This window comes from Calonectris borealis, chromosome 1 (assembly GCF_964195595.1).
Source record: "Calonectris borealis chromosome 1, bCalBor7.hap1.2, whole genome shotgun sequence".
NCBI classification, from domain to species: domain Eukaryota; kingdom Metazoa; phylum Chordata; class Aves; order Procellariiformes; family Procellariidae; genus Calonectris; species Calonectris borealis.
The window spans coordinates 194452360-194476740 of NC_134312.1; the positions used below are offsets into that span (position 1 = coordinate 194452360).

The 24381-nt window shown below is 38.0% G+C and overlaps 1 protein-coding gene across 1 annotated transcript in view; it reads right to left on the reverse strand.

Annotated features, from left to right (window-relative positions):
* NBEA (neurobeachin) overlaps positions 1 to 24381 on the reverse strand; it is a 426845-nt gene that overhangs the window by 392279 nt on the left and 10185 nt on the right. The window contains exons 4-5 of the mRNA XM_075139786.1: positions 12338 to 12464; positions 4496 to 4615 (exon numbers count right to left, since the gene is read on the reverse strand). Coding sequence (XP_074995887.1) covers positions 4496 to 4615; positions 12338 to 12464 — 247 coding nt within the window. The remainder of the gene's footprint in view (positions 1 to 4495; positions 4616 to 12337; positions 12465 to 24381) is intronic.

Sequence of the window (24381 nt, forward strand, 5' to 3'; positions counted from 1 at the left end):
CGTTTCCATTATTTTTAATCAGAGGGGAGGGCTAACTCCTGATCTTCTGGTAATTTTTATTCACTTCTGTTCCAAACAATCCATAAACCTGATTTATTTATTTATTTATTTACAAATTAGCACCCAATATTCATAGCTCATTTGGTCTTTCTCCAACTATCTCACATTTCCACAGTTTTAAACCTGACGCACACCAACTGATCCAAGTTTGTTTGCCTGTTTCTGTACATCCCTGGTAGTATGTCATTAATGACCCCAAGATGAGGTGACTGACAGATCTGCTTCATGCAGTGCCTTGGTCCAAATCCTCCTATTTTATTTACAGAAAAAATTAAACTCTTGGGACCTATGGACCTTGTTACTTAAGGACATAACTTTATCCTTAATATTCTTGATTCTTATAAGCGTTCTTTCAAATGCAGCCCACGTGCTACTGATGTCATCAACCTGTTGGCTTTTCATCACTTCAACTTTTTAAATCCTTCTACAGTTTCCTTATCCTACAATGGAAATGCAAAGTTCTGTGAAAGACGTCAGGACATCATCAAGTTTATCTTCATCCAGCTATCTGAACAAAAATCTTCCACCAGTATCCCCATATTCTACACCTTGAAGAGAAGTTTTATGTTTTCTCTCATGTTACTTCCCATAACGGGGGAAAATTCCTAATCTAGTAGCTGTAATAGCCAAACTCTTCCAATTTAACTTTCACCTCAAAGTGTATTTGATATCTTACAAGTAACTCCATAAGGCATACGGAGCTGATCATGACTACTGACAAGCTAGCAATTGCACACATTTGATTACGTTATACCCTGTCATGCATTTCACTTCATCTTTTTGTCATAATCTCTCACTATATTTACTCCTTGGAATATAAACTCAGTGAGTTATTTACCACTAGCTACTGTATCTTGTGTAGCACCCTAACACAATGAATCTCAGCATTGCTATGGTTATATATTTCATTAAATAGTAATAATGAAGTCGGAGCCAAAAAAGTCTCTATGGAAACAGTGTAACAGCAGCATTCACAATAGAAACAGCTATACAAAGAAGTTTAGTGTCTTCTCCTTTTTCATCCACACTCATATCTACCCTCTAACATTTGGGCTGAACATTGTGCAACATTTTTAATACATGGAGGTCCCCTCAATAAAACGAAAAATCTTAAAGAAGGTTTGAGATTTGCATAGATGACACATTTTGCAAATCCCTAAATGAAAACACGTCTATTAAGACAACATACATTTGTGAAGAATACCGATGTGTAGCCTTAATGACTACTTCATGTAATATTCTGTATCTTGCTGCCCATATTACAGAAACAGTTAAGAACCCAGTGACTTCATGGCTATGTATAAATAAGAACGAATTAGAAGAAATACAAGAAAAAAAAAATCATTAAAAACGAAAAAAAAAGCATCTTTTTAAACTTTCACCCTTTTTGTCATCTGCATCTTTACTTCAGTGTCTTCCAGGGTACATATGAAAATTGTAGACTGTGGTATTCTTCAGTTCTTGTTTGGATATGAGAGGTAAATGTCAGATATTGAAAAAAAAGTCATAAAAGTATAAGAGAATTGTAATGCAAGATCAATCTGAGAAAAAATAAAATAAAATAAATTCACAGTCTCTACCAAGACAAAACCTATGCTTAAAAAAAAAAAATCACTTCAGTCCCTTAATCTTAAATTCAATAATGCAAATCTAATGAATATTTTAGTAATCTAAAAAAAATATTTAATCATATTGCGTTTTGTTCAGTGGTAGCTTTGACACAGTGAGCAACTGAAAAATCTTGTCTTCATTGGGTTTAATGTTTTAAACACTACCTCTCAATTATCTTACAATGTTCTTGTATAAGAAAAGACTGAAAAGAGTAAGATGCATTTAGCCAACAATATGCAACTCCTGTCCTTTTCACAGTTTTCACTATCTGTTTTCGCAACCTGTACTGTTACACAACAGTGTAATCTACATAAATAGTTATGCACAATATATGAGGTAAAGAAAGAAGAATGATTGGCTGACTTGCATAGTTTTTTTTCTTCCCCCCCCAAGCTATTATGGTAAGGTACTTTCTTGTCATCTTGCAGGAGACTAAAGTTATATCCAAGTGGAAGGGTATGAAGGTAGAAGCTAACAAATAAGCTGGGTAATTGCTCAAGACTTTTCAAGGGAATACTTTTAACAACTCAACCTTTCTATGAAACAAGAAAGTTCCAATACAGTCAAAACAAGAGCTTCTCTTCCTAGCTAATGTGTAATAGTGCTAAGGAGCCTACATACGCACTCCCCTATTTTCCTTTTTATGCCTTTTACACAGTTGCATACATACATCTTTCCTGAATTTCTCCTACTTTCTATTCTATTTTCTACTTCTGATATAACAGATTTTTGTTATTAAAAAATAGAGAGCTAATCATAACTAGTGTCTTTCACAACTTAGTATATTCTCCAGCGGACAAAGTAAAACATTAGCAGAACTTAAGACTTATGTCAAAACATCTAAAGCTTGGTAAACCAATCCCACCTTAAGAAAAGATTGTACTCCTGTTACATGAGAAAGCAGAAAGGAATACTGTAAAGAAAATATGAATAGAAGGAGCAGCTCTTCCTGCTACGCATTTATCATTAAGGATTACAGATCCCCACACCATATAACTAGTAACTCAGCCCAGATTCTCTGAGGCCTCAGCTGGCTTTTCAATCATCACATTCTCACCTATCACAAAAATGTTTATATTGCCAAGCAGAAACCATGCTCTGCAAAAACTGAAAGGCTTGCCTTTTCTTGCAAGTAGAAATGCTACCAAGAAAACAAAGAATGATGATCAGAAACTTTGGCAACCAGAGCCATCCTACTTTAATTAACATGCAATATTTAAACTCTGCCTTTCAAATTCAACTTTGCCTCTAGAATTTAGCAAAACACAGTTAATTTCCTTAAATACAAAAGAGCTTCCTTGTCCTATACAGGCAGTCAGAAACAACTGAGAATTATATTATAAATAAGAAATAACAAAAATGTAGCAAGCTGATGAATCAAGCACCTCTGAAAGTCTAGCATAGCTTTAGCTGAAGGCAAAGCACAAGAGAATCATTTTGTTTGCCTTCCCCACCCAAAACTTTGGGCCAGGAAGAGTGCCTATTTTCTGCACCATTAAGTATAGACTCTCAAACCTTCCAAAGTAGAAGGTACAAAAAGAGAGCACAAAAAAAAATGTTGAAACTTACATAGATTTCATTAAAATAATTTAAATATAAAAAAATATGAAAATGGATGCATTTCTGGTAAGAATAAACTGTTAATTTGAACTCAGTCCCATTAATAGATACAGGTGTATTTACAGGTATACATGCAATCTTCTTCAGGTAAAAATGACTGGTTTCTGCTTGTGGGACAAGCAGATGCAAGATTGCTGTGTCTTTGCTCTGAGGTGACTAATGCTATGCAACTGTACATCTCTCAATATCTTTTAACTGGTTGGGATGGTCAATAAGTGAGGACATCCCTCTGTAAAAGTTTGCTACCCAAGAAAATTGCTCAGTATTTCAGGGATGAAATTTTGTAGCAATTAATTTGTACTTGCTAATAATATTAATAAAATATTAATACCTTAACACTTAGCACAGCATTTTTAATATTGGTCAGCTGCCTATTTAATAATGTCAAGTCAAATAATAAAAGGCAAAATATACTTGTTACTGGGAGACAGATGTAAGACTTCAGAGTTTTCATAATACTATAAATCTCTTGATACTTCTCCATGCTTCTGTTTTCTAGCTTTTACTTTTTGTCTCTCTATCTTGTTGGTTTAGAACTGTAAACTCTGCACAGAAGAAATGATCTCTTACTATACTTACACAGTGCTTAAAACAATATGACTCTGACCATAGTCCAGGGTACTCAGTTCTACTGCAATTAAAAAACCTACTTAAAATTTGATGTTCAATAACACAAAAAGCATAGAAATCTTTTAACTATTAACAAATATCTCCTCTTGAATCCAACACAGAACTTAATGTGATACAAAAATAAGTACTTTTGTATACATTGGCAGTATGCATAGTCATTTGGCAGAATGAATCAGTTTTTCTTACACACTTTTCTCAAGCTAAACCTGTAAAATCTGTAACTCTACCACTTTTTTCTATGGAAAAAACTAAGTATTAATCCATTGTTATCAGTGTCCTCTATACAGTACCACATATTAAGTCTCTCCAAACAAAATCTCTGAAAATTTCATTAAAATAGCCATGCAAAATACAGCCCCCCAAAATCCCCAATATTCTAAAAAATATTAATACATAAAATCAATAATATTACATTTTATTAAGGACATAACTAAGGAAGATAGATTAAAGGAGAAAGTTAAAAAAAGATAGAGAATTTGCAAAGATCTAGAGAAAACAAATATAGTACTTTGTTTTCGTTTTCAATTTACTTTAAAATGAAAAGCTATGAGAAAGGAAAAAAATAAAATCTTACATCATTCGTGTTAACATGCCAGGCCATGTCACCATAGGATACCAGCTGACCATTCACGTAACATCGTATTTCACTGTTTCTCCATCGATTATAGATGTGTACAATGCTTATCATGTACCACTGGAAAGAAACGGAAAATCAGTATATAGTGGCAGTTTTTGTGCTATAAAACATAAAGTTAATGAATGGCATTAAAAATAAGTGACCAGTCTCGTAAAGTTATACAAACAGATGAATCCTTGCAAACTTGTAAAATGAAAAGTGAAGTCAGTGGAACTTCAAGTCCAGTCAGTAGAACTGTGCCTAAATGTAATGATGTACCCACCTGCATCCCTTTATGGGATTAGAGCCAAAAATGCATACATACAATTAAAAAGTTCAATACACTTCCATTCCTGAAAGTGTAATTTAATTTAAACACTATACGCTGTAACACAAAACACAATTGAGTTCTGATGGGAAATCCAGTTCTATGTGCACTTACCTTAAAAAATTCATATCACATACCTCTGCCTTTTCATCATAGCTCTCTGTCAGAAATCATTAAACAAAAGGAAAAAATTCACAACAGCAAATTTTACAGCCCAGTTTAAGACGTCATCCTGATTGCTTCATATGATTTTCTTCCTCTATTCTTCACCATTCCACCAATTTGTGGACAACTGTCATATCATTAAAAATGCATTATACAATCAAACAGAGAAAGCATCACAGTAAAATGCTTCCAAGTTCAACTATGGTGCTCTTTCAAATAATCTGTTCAACAGGAATCATTATGTCCATAATGAGTAAGTTCCAGAAGAAAGCCTTGTTTTTTTAAAAACTGAACCTTTAAATTCATCTAAGACTAAGAATGGAAATTTAATCTTTAAGATCTGCAAATCAACTCATACTTAACTATAATGGGTGTCTGTATTATTTCAAAATATATACAAACCAGATGAAAATGGACATACTGGAGAAAGTCCAGAAAGGGCCACAATGATGATTAAATGATTGAAGCCTCTAACACATGAGGAGAGGCTGACATATGGGTCTGTTTAGTCTGGAGAAGACTACAGGAGAAGGCTCAGGGGGATCTTATCCATGTGTATAAATATTTGATGGGCATCTGATAAAGAAGATGGAGCGCGAGACTTCTCACTAGTATCCAGTGACAGGACAAGAGGCAATGGGCACAAATTGAAATACAGGAAACTCCATTTAAACATATATAAGAAGGGTGGTAGTAAGCAGTAAGTATAGTCAAACACTAGCACAGGTTGCTCAGAGAAACTGTGGAGTCTCCTTGCTTGGTGATATTCAAAAGCTGACTGGACAACATCCAGAGCAACCTGATCTAGGTGTCCCTTCTTTGAACAGGGGATGAGACTAGACTATCTCAACACATCCCTTTCCAATCTTATTGATTCTGTGAAAAAGTCAGCTCATCTGCTTTGAAAACACCACTTCATATTTTAGTAATTTGGAATAGTAATTTACAATTTATTTGTCTTCCCTTTCTTGGTATCTGTTTCAATTATTATTTTTTGATTTCTATATTCAGCTAAGTTTCTTTTTTTCAAAGCAGAGAACTTCTGCACCCCTCAGGGCATTATTTGAATAAGTCACTTGATGACTCCCTGAGCTGGGGTAAGTAGATACAGAGCCTACTAATATAAAAATCTGCCTCTCTGTATCAGAGAAAAAAAAAGCAAAAAGTTTTCACATGTTGATTTTGAAATCAGACACAGCACAGAATTACAAATTAAAAAAGCATGCAGCAAAATACATTTTGACAATAATTGTTGCAGTAGTCCTTGAATTGAGCTGTATTCTGTTACATATCTACAATATCTACATATATAAGAATACACATATTTTCCCACTTGTTTCAAGGTCTTTAAAAATATATTTTCATTTTTCCCTCCTTAAAACCTACAGTTAATAGAAGGGGGAAAAAATCCTACTAATCATACAACAGTACATAAGAATATCTCACTTCTTGCATATCCAAGTAAACAGATTTATTGGGCAATACTAGATTAAGGACGTACTGCTACAGCTTTGACTTCTGAAGTCACATGTGGCCAGTCTAATTTTTTTTTCATGCAACCATGAACAAAGTATTTTTTGTAGGCCACTGCCCACCCCACCAATAAAAAAATCAAAGAACAAACCCACAACTCAATACACAAGTGTTGTTCCCCATATTGTAGGCAGATTCTATTTCAGAAAGGAACACTCACCATAAATTCAACAACATATTCATAACTCAAAGTCTAGAAGCTTAACTAGTGACTATGCTAATCAGAAACTAAGTGCAAACTGCATGACTAGAGCTCTGCTTTCACCAACGCTTCTTTTCCAAAGCTTCCACACCACCTAACATAAATCTCTTAGAAGAAAAATTCCCTTGTCCTCTTTCTTCAAAGGTTAATTTACCAAAAATCTCCACTAAGTGATGATGATTTTAAATACTTTCATCCCAACAGCAGGCATTCTTTGTAATAGCACTATTCAAAGTTGTAGCTTTTATAACTATTTATTCATATTTCCAGTTCTGATACTTTTGTAGCAGAAATCAGCTGACAACCATAAGCCCCACGTTTTATCCATCTATCTTCTATCTGTGATTTTTCTTTTACAGTAGTTTAAGAGCAATTCTGACAACATCCCAGCTTGTAAGACTGTCCCTGTGTGTAGCTTATCCTTAATAGATGACTCATTCATTTGGAAATAAATAGTTCATTACTTTTGTTGAAACACTGTCCACAGAGCCTACAAAAAACTAAAATGAGCAACGCTATCATGGGAGAGCTTTGGTGTCCATGTCAAACTTTAGGAAAATGATATAATCTACTTTTTATAATCTTTTTGTTTCCCCATGTTAACTCCCATTCATGCACATGCAGCTTCTTTTAGTCCAAGTCTCCTTGGATGCATGTGCATGAATGGGAGTGCATTGCAACTTTTTTGAATCCATGCAACTTTTTTGAATCTTTAGCACTGTCGCTATCTCAGAGCACTACCTATGTCTGTTACTCTGACCCACAAGGTAAGCTCTACAGAAAACATTGAGCTTTTCTTCACTTGAATACACATGCATACACACATGTGCATGCACATAGAGTCTATCCCAGCTCGTTATCATAAGTAATCCAGTAAAAAAATTGCTCTGTTGCCTCCTGCACTTGAAATAACTAAATTTACATCTTAAACTGTAATTTCTTTTTAGCCAGGGAAGTATTCAAGTATTAAAAAAAGGTTTACTCTTTGTGTCATATTTGTCACTAATATCAATCTAGATAAAATGAATAACATAGGTTTTCAAAGCTAGTTCCTAAAATAGAAGATGACAAACTCCACTGAGTTAAGTCCCTAATGCGTTCTTATTGACAGGAAAATAAAGGTCCTTCTGAGATTCCTGTTTGCTCACTTGATTCATATTCTTCCATCCCTGTATTTTAATGAATATAAATTCTCTTATCGCATGATAGCATAATTTCTTCAAGGTTTTCAGAGTAGTATAATGCCTAAAGTTCTTGGGGAATCCACATAGCATGTATTAGCTGGCTCACAAACCTGTTCTTATGCAGAATCTTTCAAAAATACCCACAGAAGTGAGGAACAAGACCTCCAGTGCAATATTGCATTGCTTTGTCCCCGCTGTGTTTATCTATGTGTTTTCTAATCCTTTCTTTCCATTTTTCTAGCTTCATCCCCATTTTGATGGTTCAGGAATCAGGCATGATAATATGTTATTCTAAATATCAGCAAAGCCTTTTTCTAAAATTTGTATAATTTTCCATCACCCATTTGTTTGACAAAATAGATTATATACCATAATTAAAAGTTTGGCAAATTTCATATTTAAATTTCTTTGGAACTTGTGGGTGCCTACTGTAAGGTCCTGGCAATTAATTACTATCTCTTATATTGATTTCTATACCTCTTCTACTGACATTTCAATTTGAGACACTTCCTCTGACTCATCCCCATTGACTCGTCCTGTAGTAAACAACGATGCAATTAATTCATTTAGCTTTTTTGTTATGATACTATATTCTTCAGGGGCTCCTATTAAGCCTGAGTCATCTAATTTTCCTTATGAACTGGAAAAAAAAATTGAATTGTCTTATCATTTTACATATAATTTACTATAACTTATACTTTTCTAAGTATTCTTCATTTTGATACAACTTCCACTTTCTGAACAACTTCTTTTTACTTACAATGGTCTCTACTTTGCTATTTATCTGTGCTTAGGTACACTGTGAGAAGCTTTTAAACTTTCTATTGGATTTTTTGGACTAATGGTATATTTGCTCTTAGCCTTTTGTATCTTTGCATTTAAGCAATTTCTTTAGCACTGTCAAACACCTCCATCTTTTAACTGCTCCTCTTCTTTTTTTTTTTTTTTTTAAGAAGTGAAGGTAGTTTTTTGCAGTTCCTTTAAAAATAAAAATAGCAAATCCTGCATATCCAAGCATATTCTGCATTTTTCAAGACAAAGTCAAACAAGAGTCAACCTCTGAGCTCTTTAAAAGTTTCAAAAAGAAATAAATCCAAATGCTTCTGGTATTTAGAAGTTTGAACTCTCGTCCCAGTAAGATGCCACCCAGTTTATAGCAAAGTAATGTAAGCTTTTTTATATTAGTATGCGTTCTGATCTTCCCCAGTTCATCCCAGATGCTATAACCACTCTTATCATGTGGTTAACAATTTAATCTGAAAAGTATGGTTTACCTACTTAGCTACTGATTTTCGGTGCACAGAAACTCTGTTGTTTATTGTTACAATGAACTTCTTTATCTGATTAGGTTAAGTCTTTAATACAGGGCATCACTACTCTATTGGCAAGACCTGCCCCACTGTCACTTGTAACTGTACGTACAATTTGAAATGAGTGCCCACTGACGGTCAAGACAACAAAGCTTCTGATACTTCTATTATGACAATAATCTCATTTAAAATAGACATTCCAATTTCTCTTTTATTTTTTAAATATGTAGAAGCAAGCGTACATGTCTGTCTCATAACTTCCTATTAACTATGTCTCATTTATATGAACGTTCTTTGCTGATGTAGTACAGGCATTTTGTTGATTTCTCTCCTATTCTGTACCTGAGGACATGGTTTTCAGGACTTTACTACTACACAATGAACCAAACCAAGTTGTATAATCTCACACACAATTTTTCTCCAACTTTTAGTTGAAAAATTCCCCCCCCCCTTTTTTTTTTTAAGTTTTCGATGTCAGTAACACAATTTTCTTCTAAGTTCATCCTACAGTCTACTTCCCTATATAATTTTCTCAAAAATGCACCAAGCCCATGCCTCTCTGCTATAACAAGAGCTTCCTTAGGCAGTACTCAAAGACACTTCAGATAACAGCCTGTCAATTTTTTATACTGCTGAAATCTTTCAAGCTTAATCACCCACTGTGAGTAAGTCATATTCCTACTCCATAGCACAGTACAACCAGACAGATGAGGCATCACACACTAAGTATTTCCAAAGTGTGGAACTTATTTCAATTAGTAAAGGTGTTCAGGATTAGAAATACAAAAAAAAAGCTCTTTGCTCTCAACTACAGTGCTTTCCTGTTCATACTTTTACAAGGATTGACGCTGAGGCTGGAACTCCAGGGAGTGAAAATTACTGGGGGTTACTAATACACAAAAATTTCACTTTGGAGTCCCAAAATGCAGTATAGAAATATTAAACACAACACTGCCAAAGCTAATTTGGCTCTGTTGAGAAGTCAGTCTATTATACTACACCCACATTTTCTATTTGGGGATATGATGACCAAATTTATCCATGTATTTTTATAATACTTGCTTTTATAATGTTGTTAAAATACACTAATTAAAACTTAAAGTAGCCACTTAACACATCTTAAAGTTTTAAATTAAGAGTACTTATTATTCTGTGAATGGTGTTATATGACATAGTTAACAGTGGGAAGATCTTCACATGAACATAGTATCTTTCTGATCTGCCTACATAAAGCTTTTGACCAGGTGGCTGAAAGATATAATTTTACTGTGATTCAACAGAAATTTAAAAAAAAAATGATTCAGAAGTTTCATGAGGATGATGTTTCTGGCAAAAGCTATTGCTGAAATGTCTACGTCTGTAAGCAAATGGCGAGAAAATAGTATATCTGATGACAAAAATCACACTTCTCAAGTTAGCATTTGGACAGTAAGCTTTGTAAATGGGTAGACATTTTTTGAATACGTATCTACACATTCAATGCTTGCACAGTGGAACCAATGCAATACCTAAATAACATGAAGAAAATCAATCTAGATGTTAAACAGGATATGTTTTGACTTGTTAGAACCAGGAATTGTATTTGACAGGTTTTCTTTCACACAAGTTATTAATGGGAAAAAATATATCATGTGAAACCACTTGCAAATATATTCTAAAAGATTTTTTCTAAATCTGACATATGAACCAAAGTGTATGAAGCATAATCTTTGAGAAATATAAAACTGGCATGAAGTTATATTTGGACATACTTCCGCAGATCAGTAGATTATGATTTGAAACTGATATTCATATAGTGAGATATATATGTACTAATATTTCAGAGTTAACAATTTTAAGTAGAATAGGAAGAGCTAAAATTTTCCAGGCATGGAAGGAAACCAGTAATTCATAATAAAAATTATCAAAAGAATATCTTGCTGAAATATGAAAGACTGTAAAGACTTCAACATCTGTAAAGACTTTACATCAACAAGTAAAGAAATTATCAGCTAGATCCCAAAAGCTAGTTATCAATAACATACTCCAAAAGTTAACAATTCCATTTGTTCCTAGGTTGAGTGTTTATCAGTAGCATCAGATGTGCTACTTTAAAAGAAAACTGAACTGTCATCAAAACTCTTTTCTGGCTGTAAAATTAAATAGAATCTGCAAAACAGAACTGATTCATTTCAATACACTCAGCAGATATGTGTTTATAAGGCTTTATACATCCCTGAGTAATATGCTAGAAAAAGACATTTCTATGTTTTAAAAAAACACACATGACCTCCAAGCTACACGACAGAATTAGAATCAGTGATTTTGAATCACAAATACATACCAAGAAAAATAGTAGAACATAAATTCGATGCGTGAACAATGGCATTCCCTCCCTAAGAAATTGGTTTCTCAAAGCAAAACAAACACTGAAATTCAATGTACAAATTCTAAGGCCATAAAAAAGAAATGAGCTTCACAGCAAAATATATACAAGGCTGCTATCAATGACAAACACATAATGCTTGCTGGACGGAAAAGTCAATGCTTCAGTCAACTAACTGAAATATTGAAGCCAGCAGAATCATTGTTCTCCGAGGACTACTAGGCATACAGTAGAAATGAACACTAATATGATCTAGAGAAATAATCAAGATTTACTATGAAAAATGAGAAATCCCAAAACACCACCGATGTAGAAAGTTCAGAGCCTTATATCCCCCAGCAAAAGATAATGAAGTTCTAGCATTGCCAGCAAAATTGATCCAGACATTGGCACCAAAGTTACCAAATACAGAATGTTCAGAAATAGAGTGATGATCTTTTAAAAATAAAATTTTTCTCCATCTGAAGCTAATTAAGCAGTATTTTTAAAAACAAGTTGACTATAGAAGTGTTACTTTATAAATCATTACATTTTTCTTGAATTGATTCTGGTGTGTAACTGACATAAAACTTTGCATGACCATCAGAGAAGCTACTTATAAATAAGAAATTATTAGTAACACTACAGGACTAAAGCGATTTTAGCCCTTCTTCCCAGAAGCACTTTGTCATATTTTCAATGTTATTCTTTATTGTAAATACCACTTTGCTTACCTTGCGTGGCTGAAAGTCATACTTCACACAGTGCTGGAAACCTTTGCCTTTTGACTTCAATGATGTAACTATTAAGCAGTTGCCAACAAAATGAGCAGAATACCCAACACCTTTGCTAGTGCGGAAACTGAAAAGAAAGAAATATTAATGAAATTGGAAAAAGGGGAATTATTGTATAATAAAAAGGTCAAAATATTACTTTGAATTGCCATAAGAAAGAAAAGAAATTAGCTCCTAGAATGGTGAACTTAATTTCCTTTATATTTTCTCTCCCCACCATTTCTTTGGGGGGAGCTACTAACCTTCATCACTTACTTGATTCCAGGCTACATTCTAAAAATCAGTACTTTTTTTTTTTCTTTACAAAAATCCAAGATGGTAAATACTGTATCTATCAGTTTTTTTCCCTCAGTTTCCTAATTAATCATAATTTAAAATAACACATCTGATTTAAGTTGTAAAGAAAAACCCATCACAGAACAAATGTGAGATGCCTTGCAATTTTATGGGTTTCGAAGAACAATGTGGCCAGTATGACATACAAATTTGGATTCAAGGTAATTACTACGCAAAGAAATACTTCTTTTTCAAGACAGGATTTAATTAGACTAATGATCTATGAAGTTTTAATCATCTGAGTTGTGGATTTATTTTCATTTGCCAAATTGATAAAGAACTACAATTTTAACAAAGTAAGTTTAGTAAGGGTTCCCAGCTTTCTTCTGACAAATATCATAAAGACAGATAATGCAGAAAGCTCATACATTTCTCTACTTATATTTGAAATGAAAAGCATTGTAAAGAGAAATACTGGACTTCTTAAAAAACATTTTGCAAAGGTAGCTGGTGGAAATTCATGAATGACATTACACAGAGCATTTTTAAAAAGGTAAGTCCATATCTACAGCTATGTCACTTATTCCCTTCTGAAAAGCTAAGTACAATAAAGAGAAGTCTGCTATCATTAATATGGAGCAGAGTTTATACAGCTTTTAGTCTTTTTTTTTTTTTAAACTTGTTACCAATCAGGTTATAAAAATAACCAATGGCTGAAATACAAGGTCTAAATAGTGAACTTCATCCATAAATTCTGAAATGAAACTTTGCAAATATAAGAAAAAAGATATTACTAATTTTGAACATTTGTATATACTCCTGTAGCCCACTAATTAACACTTTCTCATTTCCTTAAGGTAGGCAAATTATAAAATAATTTCATATTATTACAATAATGATGTTTTAAATGGTTTCATTGTTGTAACATTTTCATCAAACACTTTTACTAGGTTTTTCATAGTAACATTAAGAGGTGAAAGGCATATGCAAATACTAAGTTCAGATTTCATCTCTTAATAGCTGCTGAAATTCTACATCCTTTGTCTACCCTACTGCACAATCTTGATTTTAATATGCAGAAAAATTGCAGTTATAGACCTAATTCCATCTTCAGAAACCTACAGTTAAATCTATATGCGTACATTAATGAAGGAGAGAATCAGATTTCCTCTTTCCTCGCTGTCAAAAATATAGCTGATAAACCACTGTCGTGGTTTAACCTGGCAGGCAGCCAAATACCACGCAGCCGCTCACTCACTCCCCCCACCCCCAGCGGGACGGGGAGAGAATCGGAAGGGTAAGAGTGAGAAAAACTCGTGGGTTGAGATAAAGACAGTTTAATAGAACAGGGAAAAAGAAGGGAAAATAATAATGATAATGATAATGATAAAATATACAAAATGAGTGATGCACAATGCAATTGCTCACCACCCGCGCTGACCGATAACCAAGTAGCGATCGGTACTTCCTGGATCACGCCTACCCTTCATATACTGAGCATGACGTCACATGGTATGGAGTACCCCATTAGCCAGCTGGGCTGGCTGTCCTGATTATGTTCCCTCCCATCTTGTGTACCTAGCTCAGTCAGTAGGCACGGGAGCTGTCCTTGGACTAGGAGGGCACTTAGCAACAACTGAAAACATCGGTGTGTTATCAACATTCTTCTCATACTAAATCCAAAACACAGCACTAGGAAGAAATTTAACCCTATCCCAGCCGAAACCAGGACAGTATCCACCCCTTATTCCATACCATTTACGTCATGCTTAGGTCTCACATCTTTTTTAATACATTTCAATTAACCACCACTATCTTTCTTTATATATACACACATATATATATATGCACGCACAGATATCATTCCCTCGGTCTATGGACTATCCCTCTAAAACGTCCACTGAGTTCATTTAGTCCATGACTTTGGGCTCCATCTGTCATAACAGTCTTTCAGGGCCGAAGAGATGGTGTGCGGTGTTGGGCCGTTGCATCCTGAAGCCAGTTCTCATTTCGGTACTGCTGCGCTCGTCCAGTTCTATCATCGTTGCACTTCGCTCGGTTTCATTGGAGTTAGTTCATTCTTCACTAATCTGGGTGATTTTCACTGCTATACCACTGCTATATCATAGAAATAATGACATACAATATCATGTAACAGTTGACATCAAAATTCAGTTCATTGGCTATTTTCACCCAAAATCAAATCCCCTTGAGGTACACACCGGACCTCCCCATCCTTTCGCATCACCCACCAAGTGTACCCAGGTCCTTGAGCAAAAGCAATCCCACGGATGGGTTTTCCCTTGCCAGAGGCAGGAGTAACCCAGACTGTCTTCCCCAGCATATTTCTCATATGCACAACAGGGACTTTATCTCCATCTACAGTACGTAAGAGTCTTGATTGGGCAGGGCCAGCTCGATTGGCAGATCCCCTGGTATTGACTAACCAGGTGGCCTTTGCTAAATGTGTGTCCCAATGTTTGAATGTCCCACCACCCATTGCTCTCAGCGTAGTTTTTAGCAGTCCATTGTATCGTTCGATTTTCCCGGAGGCTGGTGCATGGTAGGGGATGTGATAGACCCACTCAATGCCATGCTCTTTGGCCCAGGTGTCTATGAGGGCGTTTCGGAAGTGAGTCCCGTTGTCTGACTCAATTCTTTCTGGGGTGCCATGTCGCCACAGGACTTGCTTTTCAAGGCCCAGGATGGTGTTCCGGGCAGTGGCATGGGGCACAGGGTATGTTTCTAGCCAGCCGGTGGTTGCTTCCACCATGGTGAGCTCATAGCGCTTACCGTGTCGGGTTTGTGGGAGTGTGATATAATCAATCTGCCAGGCCTCCCCATATTTATATTTCAACCATCGTCCCCCATACCAAAGAGGCTTTACTCGCTTGGCTTGTTTGATTGCAGCGCACGTTTCACACTCATGGATAACCTGTGCAATAGCGTCCATGGTTAAGTCCACCCCTCGATCACGAGCCCATCTATATGTTGCATCTCTTCCTTGATGGCCTGAGGCGTCATGGGCCCACCGAGCTATAAATAGTTCACCCTTATGTTGCCAGTCCAAATCCACCTGGGCCACTTCAATCTTAGCAGCCTGGTCCACCTGCTCGTTATTTTGATGTTCATCAGTAGCCCGACTCTTGGGTACGTGAGCATCTACATGACGTACTTTTACAGTCAGGTTCTCTACCCGGGCAGCAATATCTTGCCACAACGCGGCAGCCCAGATGGGTTTACCTCTGCGCTGCCAGTTGTTCTGCTTCCACTGCTGCAACCACCCCCACAGGGCATTTGCCACCATCCATGAGTCAGTATAGAGATAAAGTGCTGGCCATTTTTCTCGTTCGGCAATGCCCAAGGCCAGCTGGATGGCTTTCACCTCTGCAAACTGGCTCGATTCACCTTCTCCTTCAGCAGTTTCTGCAACTTGGCGTATAGGACTCCATACAGCAGCTTTCCATCTCCGATGTTTTCCCACAAGGCGACAGGACCCATCAGTGAACAGGGCATATTGCTTCTCGTTTTCTGGTAGTTTATTATACAGTGGGGCTTCTTCAGCACGTATCACCTCCTCCTCTGTGGATATGTCAAAATCTTTGCCTTCTGGCCAGTTCGTGATCACCTCCAAGATTCCTGGGCGACTGGGGTTTCCTATTCGGGCCCGTTGTGTGATCAGTGCGACCCACTTACTCCACGTAGCATCGGTTGCATGATGTGTAGAGGGGACCCTCCCTTTGAACATCCAGCCCAGCACCGGCAGTCGGGGTGCCAGGAGGAGCTGTGCTTCAGTACCAACCACTTCCGAAGCAGCTTGAACCCCTTCATATGCTGCCAATATCTCCTTCTCAGTTGGAGTGTAGCGGGCCTCGGATCCTCTGTATCCCCGACTCCAGAACCCTAAGGGTCGACCTCGAGTCTCCCCTGGTGCTTTCTGCCAGAGGCTCCAGGTAGGACCATTCTCCCCGGCTGCGGTGTAGAGCACATTCTTTACATCTTGTCCTGCCCGGACTGGCCCAAGGGCTACTGCATGAACTATCTCCTGTTTAATTTGTTCAAAGGCTTGTTGTTGCTCAGGGCCCCATTTGAAGTCGTTCTTCTTCCTGGTCACTTGATAGAGAGGGCTTACGATCTGACTGTAATTTGGAATATGCATTCTCCAAAAACCCACAACGCCTAAGAAAGCTTGCGTTTCCTTTTTGTTAGTTGGTGGAGACATGGCTGTTATTTTATTGATCACATCTGTTGGGATCTGACGACGTCCATCTTGCCATTTTATTCCTAAAAACTGGATCTCCTGTGCAGGTCCCTTGACCTTACTTTGTTTTATGGCAAAACCAGATTTCAGAAGGATTTGAATTATTCTCTCCCCTTTCTCAAAAACTTCTTCTGCTGTGTTGCCCCATACGATGATGTCGTCAATGTACTGCAGGTGTTCTGGAGCCTCACCCTGTTCCAGTGCGGTGTGGATCAGTCCATGGCAAATGGTAGGGCTGTGTTTCCACCCCTGGGGCAGTCGGTTCCAGGTGTACTGGACGCCCCTCCAAGTGAAAGCAAACTGTGGCCTGCACTCTGCCGCCAAAGGGATGGAGAAGAAGGCATTAGCAATGTCAATTGTGGCGTACCACTTGGCTGCCTTTGACTCCAGTTCGTATTGAAGTTCTAGCATGTCCGGCACGCCAGCACTCAGTGGCGGCGTGACTTCGTTCAGGCCACGGTAGTCTACTGTTAGCCTCCACTCTCCATTAGACTTTCGCACTGGCCATATGGGACTGTTGAAGGGTGAGCGAGTCTTGCTGATCACTCCTTGGCTCTCCAGTCAACGAATCAGCTCATGGATGGGGATCAGAGAGTCTCGGTTGGTGCGGTATTGCCGCCGGTGCACTGTTGTGGTAGCGATTGGTACCTGTTGTTCTTCAACCCTCAGCAACCCCACAACAGAAGGATCCTGTGAGAGACCGGGCAAGGTGGACAGCTGTTTAATTTCCTCCGTCTCCAGGGCAGCTATACCAAAAGCCCACCGGTACCCTTTTGGGTCCTTAAAATACCCTCTCCTGAGGTAGTCTATGCCAAGGATGCACGGAGCCTCTGGGCCAGTCACAATGGGGTGCTTCTGCCACTCGTTCCCGGTCAGGCTCACTTCGGCCTCCAATACAGTTAACTCTTGGGATCCCCCTGTCACTCCAGAAATACAAATGGGTTCTGCCCCTTTATGGTTTGATGGCATCAGGGTGCACTGTGCACCAGTGTCTACTAGAGCCTTATACTCCTGTGGGTCTGATGTGCCAGGCCATCGAATCCACACAGTCCAGTAAACCCGGTTATCCCTTTCCTCCACCTGGCTGGAGGCAGGGCCCCTCTAGTTCTGGTCATAGTATCCATCTCTCACTTCTTGCAAACGTGAGTCAAGAATTTCTTCATTGCAATTACAATCCAAAGTGAGATCAGCCCTTCTACTCTGCCTGGGGAACTGTTCACTGGAAACTGGACCGTCGTGAGACAGGTTTTTCCTGACAACTGGAGCAGCATTTTTCCTGGGAGAACCCCCTTGTGTGATTGTTTTTCCTTGCAACTCACGTACACGTGCCTCTAGGACGAAGGTAGGTTTTCCATCCCACTGCCTCATGTCCTCTCCGTGGTCACGCAGGTAAAACCACAGGGTGCCCCGTGGTGTGTACTTTCTATATCCTCTCTCTTGAGGAGAAAAACGCTGACTCCTGATGGCTGAGATACTGGTCCGTACAGGTGGAGAATAAGACATATCCTCTTTGAGTTGCTGGACCTCCCGGGACAGTTTCTCCACAGCCGAGACAAGGGAGGAGGAGATAGTTTCTTCAAAATCCCGAAGTCTGCTAACCACCTCATCCACCGTTGGTGCTTCTTCCTCTTTCCAGCACAGTACTGCCAACGAACTGGCATACGATGCTGGTGCGCTCCGTACCAACTTCCGCCACATGGGTCGCGTGCACTGGACGTCATCTGGATCTTTGGGTGTTCGGGGGTCATCCAGGTCACTATAAACCACCTCCAGCACGCCTAGTTCTCTCAGGTACTGGATACCTCTCTCCATAGTGGTCCATTTGCCTAGGCGATATATAACATCTTCCTTGAAGGGATACCTTTCCTTCACGCCTGACAGCAGTCGCCTCCAGAGGCTGAGGACCTGTGTCCCTTTTCCAATTGCTTTGTCAATACCTGCTTCCCTAGCAAGGGATCCCAGCTGTTTGGCCTCCTTCCCCTCTAATTCCAGGCTACTGGCCCCATTATCCCAGCATCGGAGCAGCCAGGTAACAATATGCTCGCCTGGACGACGGCCGAAATCTTTCCGCATATCTCGCAACTCATTCAGGGATAAGGATCGGGTGGTTTCCGTCTCGTTTATGAGTTCTTCCTCTTCCTCCTCCCCTCCTCGTGATGGCCCTGGTTTTCCATCATCCTTTTCTACACGACCTGACTTCCGCTTCAAAGATTTCTTCTTCTGTACAGGGGCGACGGATACCAGCGACGGTTGGTCCTCTGGTTCAGCTGTAGTACCCGTCGCGAGGGTTTGGGTAGCTGCAGTGCCTGTCGCGGGGGTTGGAGTATTTGTAGTGACTGTTGCTGGGGTTTGAGTGGCTGCAGTGCCTGTTGCGGGGGTTGGAGTAACTGTAGTGACTGTTGCCGGAGTCTGAGTAGCCATAGTGGTTGTTGTGGGGGTTGAAGTAGCCACGGTGCCTGTCACAGGGGTTTGAGTAGCCACAGTGGTTGTCGTGCGGGTTGAAGGAGCTACAGTGCCTGTCATGGGGGTTTGAGTAGTCACTGTATCTGTTGCTGGGGTTGATCTCTGGACAGTATTCCTGAAGAGTTGTTTAACTCTAAACAAGGCCTGAACCACATTCAGAAGACATAGCAATATGATCATGCTTGTTTGAACATCCCAAGGATATTCAAAATTCTCAGGGAATATTGTAGACGTCTTCATGAAGAGGATAGAAGAAAAAGGAGTTTCTGAAGATATGGAGGGGAAGGTGAACAAGTGGGAGAAAGTGTCCCATCTTGTCTCCCCCCTAAATTCATCCTCTGAGGTGAAGACGTAAGAAGTGTAATTATTAATAGTTTCCAAAAGATAGCTCCCAAAGAACAGGAATGATGGCAGTGCTGAGTACAGGCTCGTGACCAATAATTTTATCATAACATAAAGCCAGGTCACACAGTATAGCAAAGCAATGACCTTAATCCATTTCCCAGAGATGACCAACCCCACATAAAAACTGATAATCAGCAGTATAGACAGCCAGTAAGGTGCTATATACCACAACTGCAAGAACAGATCCAAAAACTCTGAGAGCAAATAAATCAACATTGTGAACATCGAGTACTAAACTGATATAATGAATGCTTATAACAAATTTGTTTTAACCCGTTCGGGTCGTTATCTCAACCCTTCGAGCCCCACGTTGGGCGCCAAAAAAGGACTGTCGTGGTTTAACCTGGCAGGCAGCCAAATACCACGCAGCCGCTCACTCACTCCCCCCACCCCCAGCGGGACGGGGAGAGAATCGGAAGGGTAAGAGTGAGAAAAACTCGTGGGTTGAGATAAAGACAGTTTAATAGAACAGGGAAAAAGAAGGGAAAATAATAATGATAATGATAATGATAAAATATACAAAATGAGTGATGCACAATGCAATTGCTCACCACCCGCGCTGACCGATAACCAAGTAGCGATCGGTACTTCCTGGATCACGCCTACCCTTCATATACTGAGCATGACGTCACATGGTATGGAGTACCCCATTAGCCAGCTGGGCTGGCTGTCCTGATTATGTTCCCTCCCATCTTGTGTACCTAGCTCAGTCAGTAGGCACGGGAGCTGTCCTTGGACTAGGAGGGCACTTAGCAACAACTGAAAACATCAGTGTGTTATCAACATTCTCCTCATACTAAATCCAAAACACAGCACTAGGAAGAAATTTAACCCTATCCCAGCCGAAACCAGGACAACCACGACCTTCTGAAAAAAATAAATGCATTACAAGATAGGTGGTGTGACTAGACCCTGAGGTGGCCAGAGCTTAGATGTTCGTCTCCTATGAGGGAATTTTTAAAGCAATTCAAAAAGACACATTCAAATTCTCAAATTCTAGAAAGCCACTTTTGTTATAATTAATTAGAATACTTCTATTAAATGAAAAAACCAGAGTGATCAGGCTAAACAGAACAGGATTAATAACATCTATAGATGACTCTTCTCCACCCTAATGGGTCCTTGCACAAAGGCCCCTACTTCCAGTCTTGATTTCAGTCATCTTATGAGTTGCAGCATACTATGCCTCATGATCACCTACCATCAAGGTGGTTCTTTTGGCCTTGAGGCATGCCTTGCTTTGCTCTTTCCCTTTAGCTATTTGTTAAGGTCCTGCAGATGCTTTATATTCCCAAATTCAGGCTGTGGTTTCCTCATTCTTCTATCTGCCTCTATACATCGTACACAATTCTCTCTCCTCTCAAGCTGCTGCACTGGAAAGGAGCATTATTCCCTGCCACAGCCTTTTGTACAGGCTTCCATACAAACCTCCTTGCAAAAAAAAGGCTCTCTTTTTAATAAACCTAAAAAACCTTCTCTAAATAAATCTAAAATGTAATCTAAGAATGTAGAGAAAAATTACATGCTGTCCAACACCACTGACCTCAACAGTGAAGACAATTTATAACACTGCCATTCCCCTGTGTCTTTTAAAGACTATTTTTAACATGGTTAATTTTATTTAACATGGTTAATATGGTTAATATTTAACATGGTTATTTAATGATCTGGCTTCCATAATGACACCATAGGCAGCTATACCCCACAACAAAAAGAACAGTGAACATCTTCATGGCAGAATATTACTCATATACATATTTAACCTGCATTATCCTGCATGACCACAATACTGAATTTTATACACTAACATGAAGGTTAAAAATCTTAAAATACAGCTTTTACAATAAGAACAACTGAATGTGTTGTGGCTAGTTTGAGACTTTGATTTACCTCCTTGGGGCTTTATGCCATTCAAAGAACTTTTCACCAGGTAGTCGCATCTCTCACAATGCCAAATTTGTTTCTCAGCAACCTGTCATCTCTACAAGCTAAAATGGTTTTGACTAACAGAATCCTATTCTGAAGGATATTGAAAAAAATACACATATTCACTACGCTCTGACATATGGTGTAGTATTATTTGATTAGAGATGTCAAATAAAATATTTTTTTTTAAATTACCAACAGCCGATCATTGTAAATACCATCACATTTTTTACCTGATAAAACATTATTAGAATTGTGTAAAAGGCATTCTACTACTTTGAACAGGAGCTAGTAAGCATTTTGTTATACACTGAGAACACTCTATTAAAAAAAAAAAAAAAAAAAAGAATGGCTCTTGAAGAAATGTCTATACCTTTAAATTTTTTCCCTTTCCTAACCGCCCCCCCCCCAGTTACTGGGCTGATTTTGTCACCATTATGGTCAAACTGGACTGTTCCTGAAATTTTAAACACTGAATTGTCCTTACATGTGTAACTTCCTGGAGTTCAGCATATGAAGACAAAAAGGAATGAAATAATGAAAAAATAGCTAATTTCTTAGCAGGACTCTTCTCTTCATCTTGGAATAGAATGAACGATTTTCTAAACATGGAGCTTAGCCAAGATTTTACTTGTTTTTGCCCAAATGAATTCGCATTCTAATACAACAGTAGTTGATACACTGAGAACTCAAATATATTCTCTGTTTACCTCAATATTATAATACACAGATTATGTTAATCTTCACATTTTATTTCTTGCCAAAGACAAAGTAGGCTAGGATACTGCGCAGAAATTCTCTTACCAATTACCTACACATGCAGAACTTGTCACATCCAAAGAAGAAATGCACAGAGACAACAAGAGCAGTACTGTCAAGACCCATATGGTTTTATCAGCCTTTAATTACCTTCCATAGAAGCTGGTATACAATTTTACTACAGATCGTTCATAAAACCCTTATAGTTATGTTTCATTTCAGCCAATTTCTCAAAGCAGCTACTGGATGTTATTACACTTCAATAGCAGGTAAGCATTCTTCCATCAACTGGTGAAACTGTTTAGTGATTCCAGTGTCTTTAGCTTAGGATTTTACGAGCAATTTAACATATGATCATAGTACTGAGATTAAGAAGATATTAATTCATTCTTGCCTGAAGAAAAAAAAAAACAAACCAGTTTCTTTTCTACTAACTTTGGAATTCCATTATGTGCTTTTGCAACTGTTTTGCATTATCTCTATTATTATTAGCTCTAGAGGAGGACTGAAAAGTCTAGATGGCTTGCTTTGTGGCTTTTTTTTTCTTTTTTTTTTTTTCCTTGTCCCTACATAAGTAAAACTAAAATTTAGAACGCTCTTTCAGAAGTTTTAGCCATTATTCCATTAAATGGTTGTGGAAGCACTTAGATGTTTTAAGGACAAAAAGCAACAATTATGACAATCCAGCCTCAGTTCACCCTCTAATTCTTTTACAGAGCCCAATACATAATTTGAAAGAACGCATCTCTTAAAAAAAAAAAAAAACAAAACCAAAACCAAAACAAAACAGAAAAAAAACACCAAATGAACAATCTTAATATCTGGATTGATTTTATCTAATTCCAGGCCTTACTTAGAAGTAATGTCACCCCATCTCCTTTTTTAGCAGAAACAAGTATAGAGATTTAGAGGATGGAGACTTCCCAGTTGAGCACGCTTAAGGTTAGCCCTAAATTCCTAATTTTGCACTGTCTTTATGTCAAAGAATCTACACCTCATTTTTGAGAAAACATTTTCAACAATCTATTAAACTGTGATTATTATCATTATTATACTGTATCTTATTATAATTGTGATAATTAAAGTGACCATAGTATTGTGTGTCTAAAACTTTGAATTTTCCTAATTCGCTGTCTACCCACTGGATCTCAGATTAAGCAATCCATCACCATCTGATTTTGCATAAATTCTGAAAACAGAAGTCAAGAGCACCCTTAATTTCATCACTTTTTCTTTTTTTGGAAGGTTTTGTTATAAAATGTGTTTTCCAGAGCACAGTTCACTCCAGAGTGTTCGCCGAATAATACCAATTTTTTCCATGGTCTCTTAAAAGAAGTAGCAATTCTTAACTGTAAATGGTATTTCAGTAATGCTTGTGCCAAGATTTCAGGAAGTGATCACATCACCTTTACTCTCTTCTTTGTTTGTTCAGACTATCCTTGGAAAGATCACATCAGCTCTTTCAGCTAGAGTAATGAAAAAGCAGTTTATGGTCAGTTGGTTACCTAAAATAACCCGTAACATCTTCTGTAATTACTGCTTTCTAATACATAACTACTAGTTCTGTAAGCATGGCACCCATTATTTACTGCTAGGTATATGATATTGGTTTGCTTATACTAAAATTTGTGTTATAGAATTCTGAATCTTACCATTTGAATCTGACTGCTCTGCAATAAAGCTTTCTCCTTATTGTTATTTATCATCCATGCAAATGTCAAAGACTTCTAATTTTCTTCCAGGATTGTCACACTCATTTTGTAATTGGTAAGAAAGCTACAATACTGTTCCAATACACAAGTATTAATAGACTGTCACTCAGCAGCTGCCTGACATCATCCTCAGAGATAATTAAAATTATTTAAAAAAAAAAAAAACAAATTGGCTTACAGTT